At 37.2% G+C, this 14,212-nt stretch overlaps 1 protein-coding gene across 2 annotated transcripts in view; it reads right to left on the bottom strand.

Moving 5' to 3' along the window:
* The window catches only part of COL9A1 (collagen type IX alpha 1 chain), a 69,694-nt gene that overhangs the window by 15,292 nt on the left and 40,190 nt on the right, over window positions 1–14,212 (bottom strand). For both annotated transcript variants that reach the window (XM_075046429.1, XM_075046430.1), the window contains 9 exons: window positions 13,766–13,819; window positions 13,534–13,587; window positions 13,356–13,409; window positions 13,077–13,130; window positions 11,936–11,980; window positions 11,075–11,128; window positions 10,917–10,970; window positions 2,078–2,131; window positions 1,238–1,309 (listed from right to left, as the gene is read on the bottom strand). In XM_075046429.1, coding sequence (XP_074902530.1) covers window positions 1,238–1,309; window positions 2,078–2,131; window positions 10,917–10,970; window positions 11,075–11,128; window positions 11,936–11,980; window positions 13,077–13,130; window positions 13,356–13,409; window positions 13,534–13,587; window positions 13,766–13,819 — 495 coding nt within the window. The remainder of the gene's footprint in view (window positions 1–1,237; window positions 1,310–2,077; window positions 2,132–10,916; window positions 10,971–11,074; window positions 11,129–11,935; window positions 11,981–13,076; window positions 13,131–13,355; window positions 13,410–13,533; window positions 13,588–13,765; window positions 13,820–14,212) is intronic.

Raw genomic sequence — 14,212 nt, forward strand, 5'->3', positions numbered from 1 at the left:
CAGACCCTTTATACAGTAAATGAGGAAAATCAGGCATCTTCGGTGGGAGACTGTCAGCACTGCAACAAATACTAGTTATTTTCCTTCCAGATTTGCTTCCTCGGGTACCTTCAATCTCCCTCTGGAGAATTCTAAAGTATGAATCATTACCAATCTAATAATGCTTTATGTCAACACTTACATTTGACTAGAAACATACGTTCCTGATCTCAGCATTAAAAAACCCCAAAACAACAAAACAAACACACAAAAGAATACCTCAGCAACAACAAAGACTTAGAAATGTGTTTGTAAGTACCTGGGCAGCTTTTTAAAACTGCCAAAAACTGCAAGCCCTATCTAGCCACCCTATGACGTATACTGGGAGCATATCAGGGGCAAAATTCCTCTGTGCAACTAAAGACATCTACAGCAGCAATACCTATGTCTGACTAACAGTCCTGTAACTCTTTGATTGTCAGTGGAAAAGTAAGAGGAACTTCACAAGTGCAATTCATTTAATATTGAAATAGCTGCCTCAAGTAAGAAGGATGAAACACAGTGTAGAACTGACTATTTCTATAACAAAGATGTCTGAAGTTTGGTGAGTGAACTCCACCCTCTGTAGCCTCCTATAAGCAAATGAAAATAAGGAACATTTTGGGGTTTATATACTGTTTTCACTGACTTTTATTCAGCAAAGTAAGATATCTTCTGCAGGTATCCTGAGATCCCCAGGGCCCAGTTCTACCCTCTTAACAAAATACTAGAAGAGGTACTTATATCCTGCAATTGTGCATATATGCATAGGTGTCTCAGTAGCTGCATTAGCCTGTGCATTTCTATAGCAGGTCCTAAGACATATGTAAAAGGCATTGCATCTACTGTAGACCAGGGCTGAAGTTCCAAAGCTCTTTAGTGACCAGAGACCCTGACTTAGAGCTTCAGATCTGGCTGCATCAATGATTTGCAATATGATTTAGGCCTTTAAATCATTCAAACTCCTAAAAAAGGAAATATTTACGCCAGCAATCTTATTTCAGTCCCTTAAGTAACACTGTCAAGAGTTTTCTTATATATTTTATGAGCTACAAGTAGTTAATGGGCTCCTAGAGCACCACTTTCAAGCAGTTAACAGATCTACATAGAAAACAAGAAACCAGACATTAATTCCTGTAAAAACTGAAAACAATGCTCCAATTATTGTATTTACTCCTGATGTCAAACTGCAGTCTGTATGTATGAGTGCATTTCTTACCCGGTCACCCTTACCACCAGGTAGGCCTGGAGGACCTGGCAGTCCAGGAAGTCCAATATCACCTTGGGGACCCTGTGAAAATAAGTCAAGGATGTAAACTTACCCAATCTGTTTTAGAATGAACAACTAAGGGTCATACCCTGACAAGCAGATTGGGCAGAATCTTATTCCCAGAACAGTACTAACTTGATGAAAGAGGATTATCTGATTAAAATAGAGCTGATCCAAAATAGAGCCCTTTAAACAGCGTCTTATTATGATTTTATTGCTGACAAACACATCAGAAATGGCTTACAGGGCTTTCCACCCTCCAAGTCCCTTGACAACAGTCTGGTTCTCTTGAAAATACTTCCTAAGATCTTGCACTTTGTGATTTGCGCATTCCTCTGTAACAGCAGGCTCTTTCAGCCAAAACCTCCCCAGCTAATGCTTCTGACTGTTACTGTGTAAATACTGCTGGAGCACTGGTAAAAGGTGGCATTCATAATGTGCTCCATTCATTAGTTTCACATAGCTGTTAGCAGAAAGCCAGTCTTTCACTGCCTGCATTCCCCAAGTACATGCAGCCCACACAGGAGTGTGCAACCCAACTTCACACATCACAGGATTTATGGGGTTTTTTTTAAATAGAAGAAAAAGTCCCACACATCTCCATATACTTTACAACAGCATTTTCTAATATTAGTGCAGTCATAGAGGACTGAAAAAGAAACTCAACAATCACTTGTTTCAATGTTATTTTCGGTTCCTGCATGGATAAATGGGTAAGTGTACTTACAGATGATACCATAGTTCCTTGAAAGTAAACATGAGCACTGAATATGGAAATAAACTGCTTACCCATTTTCCTGGTAGACCTGGAGGACCCACAGGACCTGGCTCCCCTCTGCTACCCTTATAGGAAATAGAAGGACATAATTACTTCCTGAAATATTTCCTGTGAACAGGGAATAAAGTAAGATTTTTTTTTTTTCTTAATATTTAGTGAATTACACTACTTAGCAGTTGGCTTTAATCAAGACTTCTGTTTATTGGTACAACAACACCATGCATTAAAAACAGTGAAACTTCCTGAGAAATGTAAACATTTTTAGTTAACAACGGCATACAATACTTAGTTGGCATTAAATGATTCAACTAATTCATTCTGCTGAGTGATTATGCACAATCAAGTCCCCTTCATGGGATCATACCTGGGAGTTACCTGTCACACACACATTTACTTCAAGACAACTCTGACGCACATGCTTAGCTTTAGGCTTTTGCTTAGTTTCATCAACTGAACTACCACAACACCACGTACTTAAAAGCCCATGATCCCACATGGACAATGAACAAATGTGAAAAATGTGTGCAGAAGTCATGCTTAACAAACTCCTTTAGGTTAAAAAAAAGTCTAGGCTGTTATATGGAAGGATAACCTTTAAAAATCCCCATTTATAATAGTGCTAAGTATAAATATGCTTTTTACTGGATTTTTACTTTATATCTTCATTTCAGTTGTTATCCTTTCAGATCATCATATTCACATTAGTGTTATAATTCCATCTCTTAATGCATCCATTTGAATATATACTCTGGGTAAACCTGACAGTCAGATTTTCAAATATTTTAAACAATTTTCAAACTCAAGTACCTTTCTCAAAAGGGTTTTGTGTCTTATGATTAAACCTTTCAGAGCAGCTCAATAAGTTTTATACATTTACTCTGACCTGTACAGATAAATTCAAACACTGTCCCAACACAAGCCTAAGTCTCACTTGAGACACTTTTACTTCCACTATGCGAAAGGGGTACTTGCTATAAAAGCATGATATAGCATTTAAGACCATAAAATATCAAAGATTGAAGTTATTAATTAGATATGTTAGTATATAAACTGTTATATATAACTTAGAAAATTTTGGATAAAAGCAGATCTAAGCATTCTAGTGCTGTATACAATGGATAATTTTACATATAGATATTTTCTTCATAATAAGAAAAATATTGTGAAATATTGTGACATACTGAACAATAAAAGGAGATGGCAGACATGGCCTTTTATGCCAGGTCAAAAATGCAATGACAACTTCTCACACAAGCTTAGGAAAACTAACTCTACAATTCAAGAAATAATTAGACATCCTGGAGAGATCAGAGAACCAAACATGAAAAGACTTTCCATTCATTTCCTTCAACATAGTGTTAAAACCACTATCCTTTTAAAGCACTCTGTATAATTTCCAGAAGCTTTTTTATGTATAAAAAAAGAAAAAAAAAAAGAAAAAAGCCCCCCCCCAAATCACCTTCATTTTACAACCCAGAAGATGCATTAACCTTTTTGAAAATCTGTTCCTTAAGCACATAATTCTGTACTACATCTCTGACCTGTAATACTACTACATTTCTGATGCAGGAAAGAGAAGGATTAAAATTATGATCAGTATTAGAAACTCATCTCCTCATATATGTCATAACATTCATGTCTGATTGTTATACAGCTATAAAACAAAAGTAATGTCACCTTCCCTAGAGTTAAAATCATATAATAAACCTCTTAAGCACATCAAAGGTTCTGCTGGTCATAAAGAATGCAAGAAAAATCTATCATTTTATTTTAAATGCAAAAAAATCTTTTGTCACATATACACTACAGGCACTATTTCAAACACCAATGCTTTTCTAAGGTGGTAAAAAAGGTTAGTATACAGAAGACTGGAATACAAAAGGGTAGTATTTCCCATAAACATTGACCTTATGTCTGTAAGGACATATTACTTCAGACTAAGGGCCACCACTGCAAGATCTGCAGGAGTGTTGTTTTAGCTAGTAAGAGAGGAAATGTAACTCAAAGAACAATCAGGGATCCCGTTGGCCCATGGCATAACCTAAAAGACTGTAAAGCTTCCTCCAAGTTATACCTGACTGAAATGGCCCTGAGAGAGGATTTACATTGAGCTAACTACTTCTGGTTCCCTTCATAGGGGATGAAGGAAAAAAGGCATCTTGAAATGTCCTCATGTAAACATTTAAAATACATCACAAGTCATGTCCTAGAAGCATCTATGTTTTCCCCACAGCCTATAAAAGGGTTTCTGTAATAACTGGTTCAAGTGCTGACATCTGTACTTGGTCAGATGAAACATTCCTCTATGCTACTCCTAGGCAATAATCAGAAGAGAAGGTGGTTTGGCCATGTCCTCAGCCTACCTTTCTTACACACCAGCCCTATATATAACACAGTCCACAGTTGCTGGCCACTCACAAATCAATGGGCATCCTGCACTGGGTTTAACAAAAAAAGACCAGAATCTGTATGTTTTATGCACTTGACACACTTCAAAATTCCTACTTTTCCTAGAAGTGGAATGGTTGAAAAGTGTAAGTAGCTACTCTAGTTCAGAGTGAGTTGGGACAGACTGGCTTGCACCCGTGATGGTAAATTTTCCTGGTCTACAATGAAAGGAGGCAGCACACAGACTGTTACTGCAAATGGCCCCTGAAGTATTCCAAAACTTGACCACTGTCTAGAGATTGTTGCAGTCAATGATGTTGGACAGTGTGGACCAAAAGCATGTCCAGGACTGCGCCAATAATTTAACAGTATAGATAATTGATTTCTGTTAAGTATACTATTGCTTAGCATGCGAGTACTGCTGAGGATAGGGTCATTTTCCCAAAAGACAGCAAGGCACATGTGAAATGGTAGGGTGTGAAATGGTAGTACAGCACCGCAGTACTGAACAATACCAGGATGCAGCCCTTCCACAGCTGATGTGCTAGACTGTGGTTACAACAAAATCTACCTTCCCTTTGTTCCAAGGCAGGATTGCTGGACAACTCAATACATTTAAATGAAGATTTAATGTCTCTCTCACAGTTCTGTTAGATTTATATTTACCCTTTGAATGTAACATATGTAAGGGGACGTAACAGGATTTACAGTAGACCTTCCTTTAGGTTGTCTGGGACGGTTTTCATCATCACTGAAATGCTGAAGACTTGATTCTTTTGTAGAATTCCCACAAGCAGTTACAGAATGCATTCTCATGCTAAAACAGTTTAGTTCACTGGTTTATTGATTTCCTGTTCATCAATTAAGTGGAACAATAATAAGAATGAGACTACGTCCCAGGTAATTTGCATCTCACTTAGTTGCCCGCATAATCAAAACACTAATTAGAATCTCTTGACAGGTAATTCACAGTGTATACTGTAAAAAAACCTCTCCTCTAAAGAATTTTGGTTTTATAATATATGTCATACCAATTTTAGTATATTCAATAGCAGTGCTATATAGAAATAAACCTGCAGAATAAAAAAGAATAAACAAAGTACATTTTGGAATGAACTTTTTTAAAATTAGTATTGCAAAGTCTTTTGCAAAATGTAACCCATTTATCAATTATATGCTTGCGAGACTTTAACTTATCATAATTTTTTTTCATCCAAAATCTCAGAGGAATTAGTAATTTAAGTTCAAGGATTTATCCATGGAAGCATCAACAGGATTCCTGACCTTCAGTACAGTACTAAAAAGCATCCAGAAATATAAACTATTACTTGCTAGAAGAGTAAATATACAGCAAACTTTCTCTGAGATTTTAAATCCACCTTTGCACCTTTCTCAGGGTAATAATGAAATTTCACTGCTTAGGGTAGCGATAAGAGATAGTTGTAGCATGAAATGTACCTTCCTCCTAACTGTGTCATGCTTTGGGCACAAGCAGCAGCCCAATAGCTGCCATTCTCTTCAAGGGTGATACTGTGGCCAAGTATAAAGGACAGAGACCTTTCATACTGGATGCATCTGTAGTGTTAACTGAAGTCTGGGACAGCTTTAGTACACTAACTCCATAACAAGTCCATTTTTTACCCACGTTAGTGTCTACACTGCTTAGAAGCCAACATTGGGATATCTGCTGACATCCACAGGTCTAGCATGCCCAAAAGTCAAAGGAAGCTGTTGTTGAAGGTGGAGGGGTAAAGAGTGAGGGAGCAGACAGGAATCTGACCACGCAGTTTGGAAAGACAGGGGTGGGTAGTATGAGAACTGAAGAGGCTTGGAAATACTAATCAGGTTTGGCTGGGATATGTAGTCTGTGAGGGACAAAGTGCTACCCTGTACAAACCATGCTGCAGAACTGTGCAAGGACAGAAAGTTTAGTCACATCCATGTAGAGGCTTAGGTTTACTGGATAAAAAGTGTACCTGGCAGGATGGAAATAGACTTTGTTCTTTTGACTCAGCTATAGACTGTGCAATGCTAACCCTGTATTTAAAGCTGTATCTTAAATGTAAACTACAACACGCAACTTGTTTTCTATATATAATTTCAGAGGTGTTCCACATGTCCACTAATACCTAAACATATCTTATAAACTGAGGCAAGGACATTTCATCCTACCATGCTACCAATACCACTACATCATTACCAACCACAGAAAATGACCCATTATTTCAGTTGGAGTCATGTAAAAAGCATATGATAGAAAAGCTAGATTTTAGTTATAATTGTTAGGGTAACCAAAGATACATTTCAGGGTAGGTAAGACAAAAAAATCTTTAAAGACTCAGAAAATTATTTAGCTGAAAATAAAATTTAAGATGCTGAAAACAGTATTCTCATCTAACTTTAGGCTGACATTTTAGTACCAAACCCAAGGTACTCTCCAGGCTCCCTCTTTATAATGATCAGAGAGACAAAAGCACCTCCAGAGCGCAAGTCAGCCCAACCAACCAGGGCCCCTCAGAAATCTCTCAGAGGGGGCTATGGTATCAAATCTTAGGCAACTCGATACTTAACGTCTGCTGCTAATGTTAGGAAAACACATATTGCATCCTAAATTCTTAACAACATATATATGCTGGCCTGCATACACAATGAGTTTGCTCAATTTGCTAGGCAAGTATTGAACTTTAAGTTAAATGGTTACTTAAATGTTCCAAACTCTCTTTTCACTGCAAAACCACAGGATGGGATATGTGTTCTCCAAATGCTAGCAATTTAAAGGTTAAATAGCTGAAGAAAGACAGGGATGAAAAAAAGCAGGAGCAGGGGTCAGTATTTTCTGCAGACACAATATGAAAAATTAAATCTTACTAAATCTCAGCAAATATGAAAGAAAATGGTTAAGCAGCTTAGGGAGCATGGCTAAATTCCACTGATTAGGAATGACACTGCTGTTTGAGAATTGCTTCCTTTGGGCCACCTGCCATGATGACTGGCTTACAAAGGTTTAAATCACAAATGAGTTTGGTAATTACTTGGATTGGCTAGCATAACATGAAGCAAACATAAGGTTAACCAACAAAACAATTAGAATGGAATGGAGAATATGTTTGATTTAGAAACAAAAGACAAAATTTCCATGTTGCTCCAGTTGTTTTTCTGTTTTACTGAACAGATGGAATAGTAAACAAAATAAACAAAACTTTTTTTTTCCTAAGGAAAAGCAATGATAGACTGAAATGGTATTTTTGAAATAATTTTCTCCTAGGGATATTTGTCAGCAGTGAGGTAAAAGTCTCCCAACACATGAGTTTGCCTATTTTTAATTAGAGCCAGTTATCTTGTTTTTAACCATTTAGTATCTTCCCTGTGAAACTGTAGATGTTTACAGACTTGCAAAAGGCCCAAATTTGAATCTGGTCCTTAGTAACAATACTGTTCCAATTTCATTCTAAAACTTGTTTAATAATGAAAATAACATTAGAATAAAATGGTTTATGCCAGAGGATACTATAGGCTATTTGGTAACCAGGATAGAAGTATTAATTTGTCCCACAGAGTCACTGATGATTGATTAGTAAAGCTCCATTGTGTAACTCCTCAAAAAACTACACACTAGTTGAAGTGAAGATTCTCTCTCAAAAAGATGTCTTTTGCAAATAGCTAAAGCTGAAAAGTAAGGCAATTTTTTAATGTAACACAAATGTAGGCATGTTGGTTTTCCCTAGCGCAGATACCAGCCTGCTGGCCATATCAGCAGAGTCAGCCTTGTTATCCCCCCACAAACCTTCACTGGAGGTCCCTTCCTCTACAGTTCTGGCCCTCCTGGGGCTGCTAGCCATGCTGTCTTTCCCCAGTAGTGATGTGAAGAACAGGGGTAAGTGAAATGGGAAAGTGAAGAGGATCTCTCATGTGGCTGCTGCCATGCAGCAACAAATTAAGGGACTGAAGTTCTCCGAGTTCTGCAGACATCAAGGATTTTTCCAACTCCAAGGAAGAAGCCCAGCCCCTCTTGACTTCTACTGAGTCTTCTATACCAAGAGTGAAATGGAACAAAGGGTAAAGGAGAAAGAAAAGAACTGAGGTGAGTGCTAAAGAGGATAATTCAAAATAGGACGGAAAAGGACAAGAAAAATACCTGAATAGCAACCATAAAATCCTCAGGCTTTGAAAGTGTTTGGTTATAAAACTTTGGTCAAAAACTATCAAATATATTAAAGTTGTGAGAAAATTTCAAAATCTGAAAAAAATACAAAAATATTCACAACACAAATCCTCTTTAGAGCAATTATAAAAGCTTTTCTCAACTTATTTTCAAAATTTCTAGTTTTAGAAGTTTGAAATCACAGCACGTAGAAATATTTAACTGGAAGTTGGTTTTTTTTTTTGAAATGTAGGGGCAGAGTCCTAAAAGCAGAGGCTCAAATATATCTAGTACATGTACATGCTGCAGAAGAAAGAGAAAAAAACCTCTTTATTCTGCCCTGAAAATAAACACAAACTCAACTTGGACCAAAGCTCCCTGAGGTTCAATAACCCAACCCCGTGTCCTTCCTGAACAAAAAATCCTGATCATTCCAGTTTTTTGTGTAGAAGCAATGTTTTTTCCCGTGCTCCCAAAAAGAAAACAGAAAGCCATTCCAGTCATATGCTGCCTGTAGTCTTGAGCAGAAGGAAGCTAAACATAGTTGTTATTCAAGGCTCTTTATAGCTTTCAAGGAACTATAGATGAGAAGTAGATTACTGTTTAATGTTCTACATGCAAACTTACTTTTTTATCAATAATTTACTTCCTTTCTCCATTTTGTTTACACCAAAATTTTTTCTTTCTATGCTTTTGTTCTAATGTTCACGTTTTCCAAAATGAGTGGACTTTGTAAAGAAAGAGAAAATAAAGGCAAGATATCCAGATGTCTTGCTGGTCTCTAGAGTGATAAACAGAAAAACCATTGTATTTAATCTGCATTAAGTATTTCTGTCCAACTACAGGGTTATTAATAATTAACCTTGCATGTCAACTCCTGTTCTATGGACTGCTGATTTTGTAAATTCATGTTCACATTGAGAGGATTAAAAGCATAGTTTAGCAGATTACAGTGCATTATCAGAGTGGGCAATTACTCTGGTCTGATTCAATTATAATTCTTATTCCTGTTACAAGTATACAAAATATCAGCTCAAGAACAGGGCTGAAAACTTTTTCTAGTGCACCCAACACTTTTAAACACAAACAACAACAACAAAAATGTTTATAAATTGGATATATGGGAGGCTGAAGATGATACCTGTATTCCATCCTAGTAAGTGTATGCTCATATAATCCCCTTAATGTATCATTCATAGGCAGCTGTGGACACAGCACTCATACAAAGAGTCAGTCTAAAATAAATATGATGTCATGAATTAATGCATCTAGCACATGATAACGCAAACCACAGAAGAAAACAGAAGAAAATGAAATCTGCTACTTGGCTGACTGCTGCTGTGTAAGTTAATTCAGAGAAGATATTCCTGACCCGTGAAATACCCCTACAAATATATCCCTATCTGTAACTCTCTAAGCCCTGTATGAGGATAACCCTACAACTCCATAAGTAACACTGTTATGTCACTGTATGATAGCAAAAGCTCAGAAAATTCCAGGAAAGTATCCCTAGGATATCAGTGGCAAGAGAGAAGCTTGCAAAAGCAATTGGTTACAGAGCCTGGAGCCTTGTCAATGCCGTCAGACTGAATTTTGGTATATGACAATTTTCTTCAAATCACTGACCCTCTCATCCCTCACAGAAGGATTAACAGCAAAGGGAAATTAGATCAGCCTTATGTAACTTCAATCCATGCCAGGTCCACTCTAGAGGGAATCAGAAATCTGTACCCAGCAGACTCTCTAGTACCCCAAGCATGCCTCAGGAACAGTTGTCCTTTGTCTTCAACACTGAGCCTTAGCAAATGCCATCAGTTCATTTTCCTTAGCACATTTATTTCCTGCAGCGAGCTACCTACCCAGCAATAATTTTTCCAGTCTTCCAAATCTTTCCAGTGTTAAGGAAAATCTCCAGTGAAAGAAACTACAATATCAGTGTTTCCAAGTAGAGATAAATGCTATACTTCACATCACTATAGCTACAGGAGTTTGGTTCCAGCTTTTTGTCACAAACCACCCTCATTGCCTCTGTTTGGGCTTTGACTCAGCATATTAAAAAACAAAGACCAGAAGAATACAAACAAAGGTTTAAAATTTAATTTATCACCAAAGCCAGAAACAGTCATATGTGCTTCTGGATTTCTCTATGTGATGATGCACATCCACCTGGTACAGAAGGGGGTTAAAGAACACCTAGTATTTACCTTAAAAATTAGTACTTGAGCTGAATAATATTTTTACCTCATTGTTAGCTTCAGCAACCATAACTTGAGACACTGCAATATTACATATGCTCAGTAAGAAATTTATTCAATACTTACTGGTGGTCCTCGGGGTCCTGTTGGACCTGCTTCTCCCTCTGGTCCCTGTTCACCCTGTTTTGGGGATAGGAAGAATGCAACAAATTTGAAAAGTGATTTTTTGCACAATGCAAAACTTAATTTTTCTTGATCTTTTGAAAAAAGATTAATGATCTTACCGGTTTACCAGAATTTCCCATCAAACCTGGCACCCCAGGGGGACCTCTATTACCCTGTTGGACAAAAGATGAAAAATATTAGCCAAGCCAATAGTATACTGTTCCATTTTAAAATAAAAAATAAGGAAATCAAAAAGGTCTACAAAAAAATCAGCCTGTATTCATTTTTAACTTCCACCTTTATTTTGGTTTTTGTTTAACTTTCACCTAACTCCTCCTATTCAATTTTTCAAAAGCCAGGTTTCAGTTCTTTTGTTGTTTACATACGGACAAATCCCAAATAGACTTGATTGCTGTTCTCAAATCACAGAAGGATAATATCATTCCATGTAATTTCAGAAGAAATTCATGTCTCAACCTAGTTTTCTTTTTCAATTATTTAAAACTAAACTCAAACATTATTGTCTGAACCATTCCATAGTGTCAACCATACAATACTTTTTTAAACTTAATTGGAATAGATGCTGCAATTGGGTAGTATGTAAATAGAGATGACAATCTCTGTGATTCAACCAACTTACGGCAGCTATAAATATTATCCTTATTATGGGATCCCTCATTTCAAACTGTACTGAGGTACCCATGTCACATGCCTCCTCTAGCAATGACTTCCACATATTTAAAAGGAAATGGCCTTTTTTAAGTATCATTTAATGCCTAGAATCATGAAAACCACATAATGTAGAAAAAGAATCATGAAAAAGCACAGGATTAGAGTTGATAAAAGAATATATTTAATTCTTTCAGCCAAAGGCTTGTCTCTTACCAGAAGGAAAAGTCAATATAATTCCACTGAATACTTTAGAACTTGATAAGCACAAATACAGTATTGTAAGAAAGTCAATAGTCAGGATGATTTACCTTTGGGCCAGGAATGCCCTTCACACCTGGAGAGCCTGGTAAACCCTGAAAGAAACAACATTTGCAGTGTTTATTTCCTGTTAAGGGGATTGGAAATGGTGTTAAAAAACATCTTTCTCATGTTAAAGTATTTCTAGTCCTTTTACTTGATATTGAAGCACTTTTATCCAATAACAGACCAAGCTTGAATTCTTTCTATTTACAAAGTAACAGATAAGGAGTATTATCCCTGCTTCATAAATTGGCAAAGGAGCATGGAAAAGTGAGGAGTTGTGGCTTTTTCTGGCTTAGACTAGAAACAGATTCTCAAGACTGGAGGTAGAGAGTTTAAGAGATATTTTTTGTATACATTTCATCCCCTCCTCACTTCTGTGCAACACCTCATAGCATGCTTTTACCAAATTTTCTTCCAAGCTTAAGAGCTCACTTCGTATTACAAATTTACTTCCGCTTCTGTTTTAATACAGCTCCTTCACTATATCCTCACAGCAATTACTCCTATAGCATAGTATTTCAAAGAAGTTTCTATTTAAGCTTTTGACAGTTGGCACATTTTCAAACTTACTCAGTTAATACGCGAGGATTACCTTCTAAAAAAGTCCATAAAGCACTACTGATTCCCTGTAACTTCACCCCAGGGGATACACTAGAAAACTCCCTCCCTGCCCCGCAGAAAGAAGTATAAGCGTGATGCATTCCAGATGTTCTGAGCCAGCAGAATATCAAAAGGAGATGATTGTTCATCTAAGGTATGTTAGACTAGCAGGTTGGCTCTTCCAGCTCACCCTGGGAATAGGTTTGGCCCTAGTCAATACAATGAGACCAGCTCCAATTGTGGGGTCACACCATAATATCCACAGAATCTCAGATATAAGAAACCCTAAAAGAATTACATACTGGCCACAAATGTTTTGTAAGACCAAGGTCCTCACTACAGTACCATGAGGAGATTTAGGCTTTTGTGCAAAAGTTTTGGATACACACAGCAGAATTTCCCCTTGTGTTACTCGTAGTCTTCCTGGGCCTTCTGCTTAGGTTTTCACTTAAATTAATCCAACACCAACAACAAACTAACCTATATATGGCCTTTCTGTGGTTTGAACTGAGCCTAACCTTCAAAGGTAAAATACCAGATACTTACTGGCAGTCCCTGAAGCCCTGCATCACCTGGAGCTCCAGGTTTTCCTGGTTCACCCTGAAAAACATTTTAAGTTGTAATTTATGCAAATCAAACAAAATGGAAAATTTTATTTCTGGAACACAGAGCTGGAGTACTTTTGGATCTGTAGCATGGGAAAGTTCATTCAATTACCTTAATGATGCACATGAAGCCACAGGCAGCAGCACAATAAAAAGCCACAAATGAGTGAACAAATCTAGGGCACTACCAAAGCTCAGATATATGCCAACTGTGCCTTACTTTTGCTCCAGGCATTCCAGGGATCCCTTCCCGGCCATCAACTCCTGGTAAGCCCTTGAAAGAAAAAAAAAAATGAAAAAAAAACAAAATTAATGTGGTGTTGAAGTTATTTCACCCAAGCAGTCTGATACAAAAATTAGCATGACATGAAGCAAATGAAGAAATGAAATATACATACAGACTCTCCTTTAGGCCCAGGGAGACCATTTATTCCTCTTGTACCTTGAGGGCCCTAAAAATAATAACAATTTTAAAAAATGAAAATAAACACATTAAAATGACAGATGCAAAGAATGTCAACACGTACTCATTCAGATATGCATTACTTTAGGAGTACCAATTATGCTGTATGTTTATATAAGTAACCAACATTCGCAAGTCAACAGGAGTTGAAATTTGTCTATACTCACTCTTTCACCCTTCGGACCTGCCTCTCCCAGTGGACCTCTCTGTCCTTGATCCCCCTACAGGAAAAAAACCAAAAGATTACTTTAGCAATAAACCCAGAATAAACTTACTTGTATTTATTATCTGAAACCTCCAGTAAATCAACAACAGTACAATTCATACTTGGTTAAAACAGACATCTTAAACCCATACTATATTTAAAAATGCAGTTTCTTAAAACTGCAGCTGACAGCTACATTTTAAAAAACACAGTTGAAGCCATCCCTTCCTTAGGAATCCAGGAGTGTCTAAGCAAAGGATGTTGCACTCACTTCTTCAACCCATACAGTTACTGGCTATTCCAAGCATAAATTCCAGCTGCGAGGGCAGGGAGTGGGTAAGAATTAAAAAAAACAAACAAAGAAAATACCACCAAATAAAACAAAACCCCAAAAAACTCCACCACAAAC

Source organism: Buteo buteo, chromosome 15 (genome assembly GCF_964188355.1).
Source record: "Buteo buteo chromosome 15, bButBut1.hap1.1, whole genome shotgun sequence".
In the NCBI taxonomy this organism is placed as follows: Eukaryota; Metazoa; Chordata; class Aves; order Accipitriformes; family Accipitridae; genus Buteo; species Buteo buteo.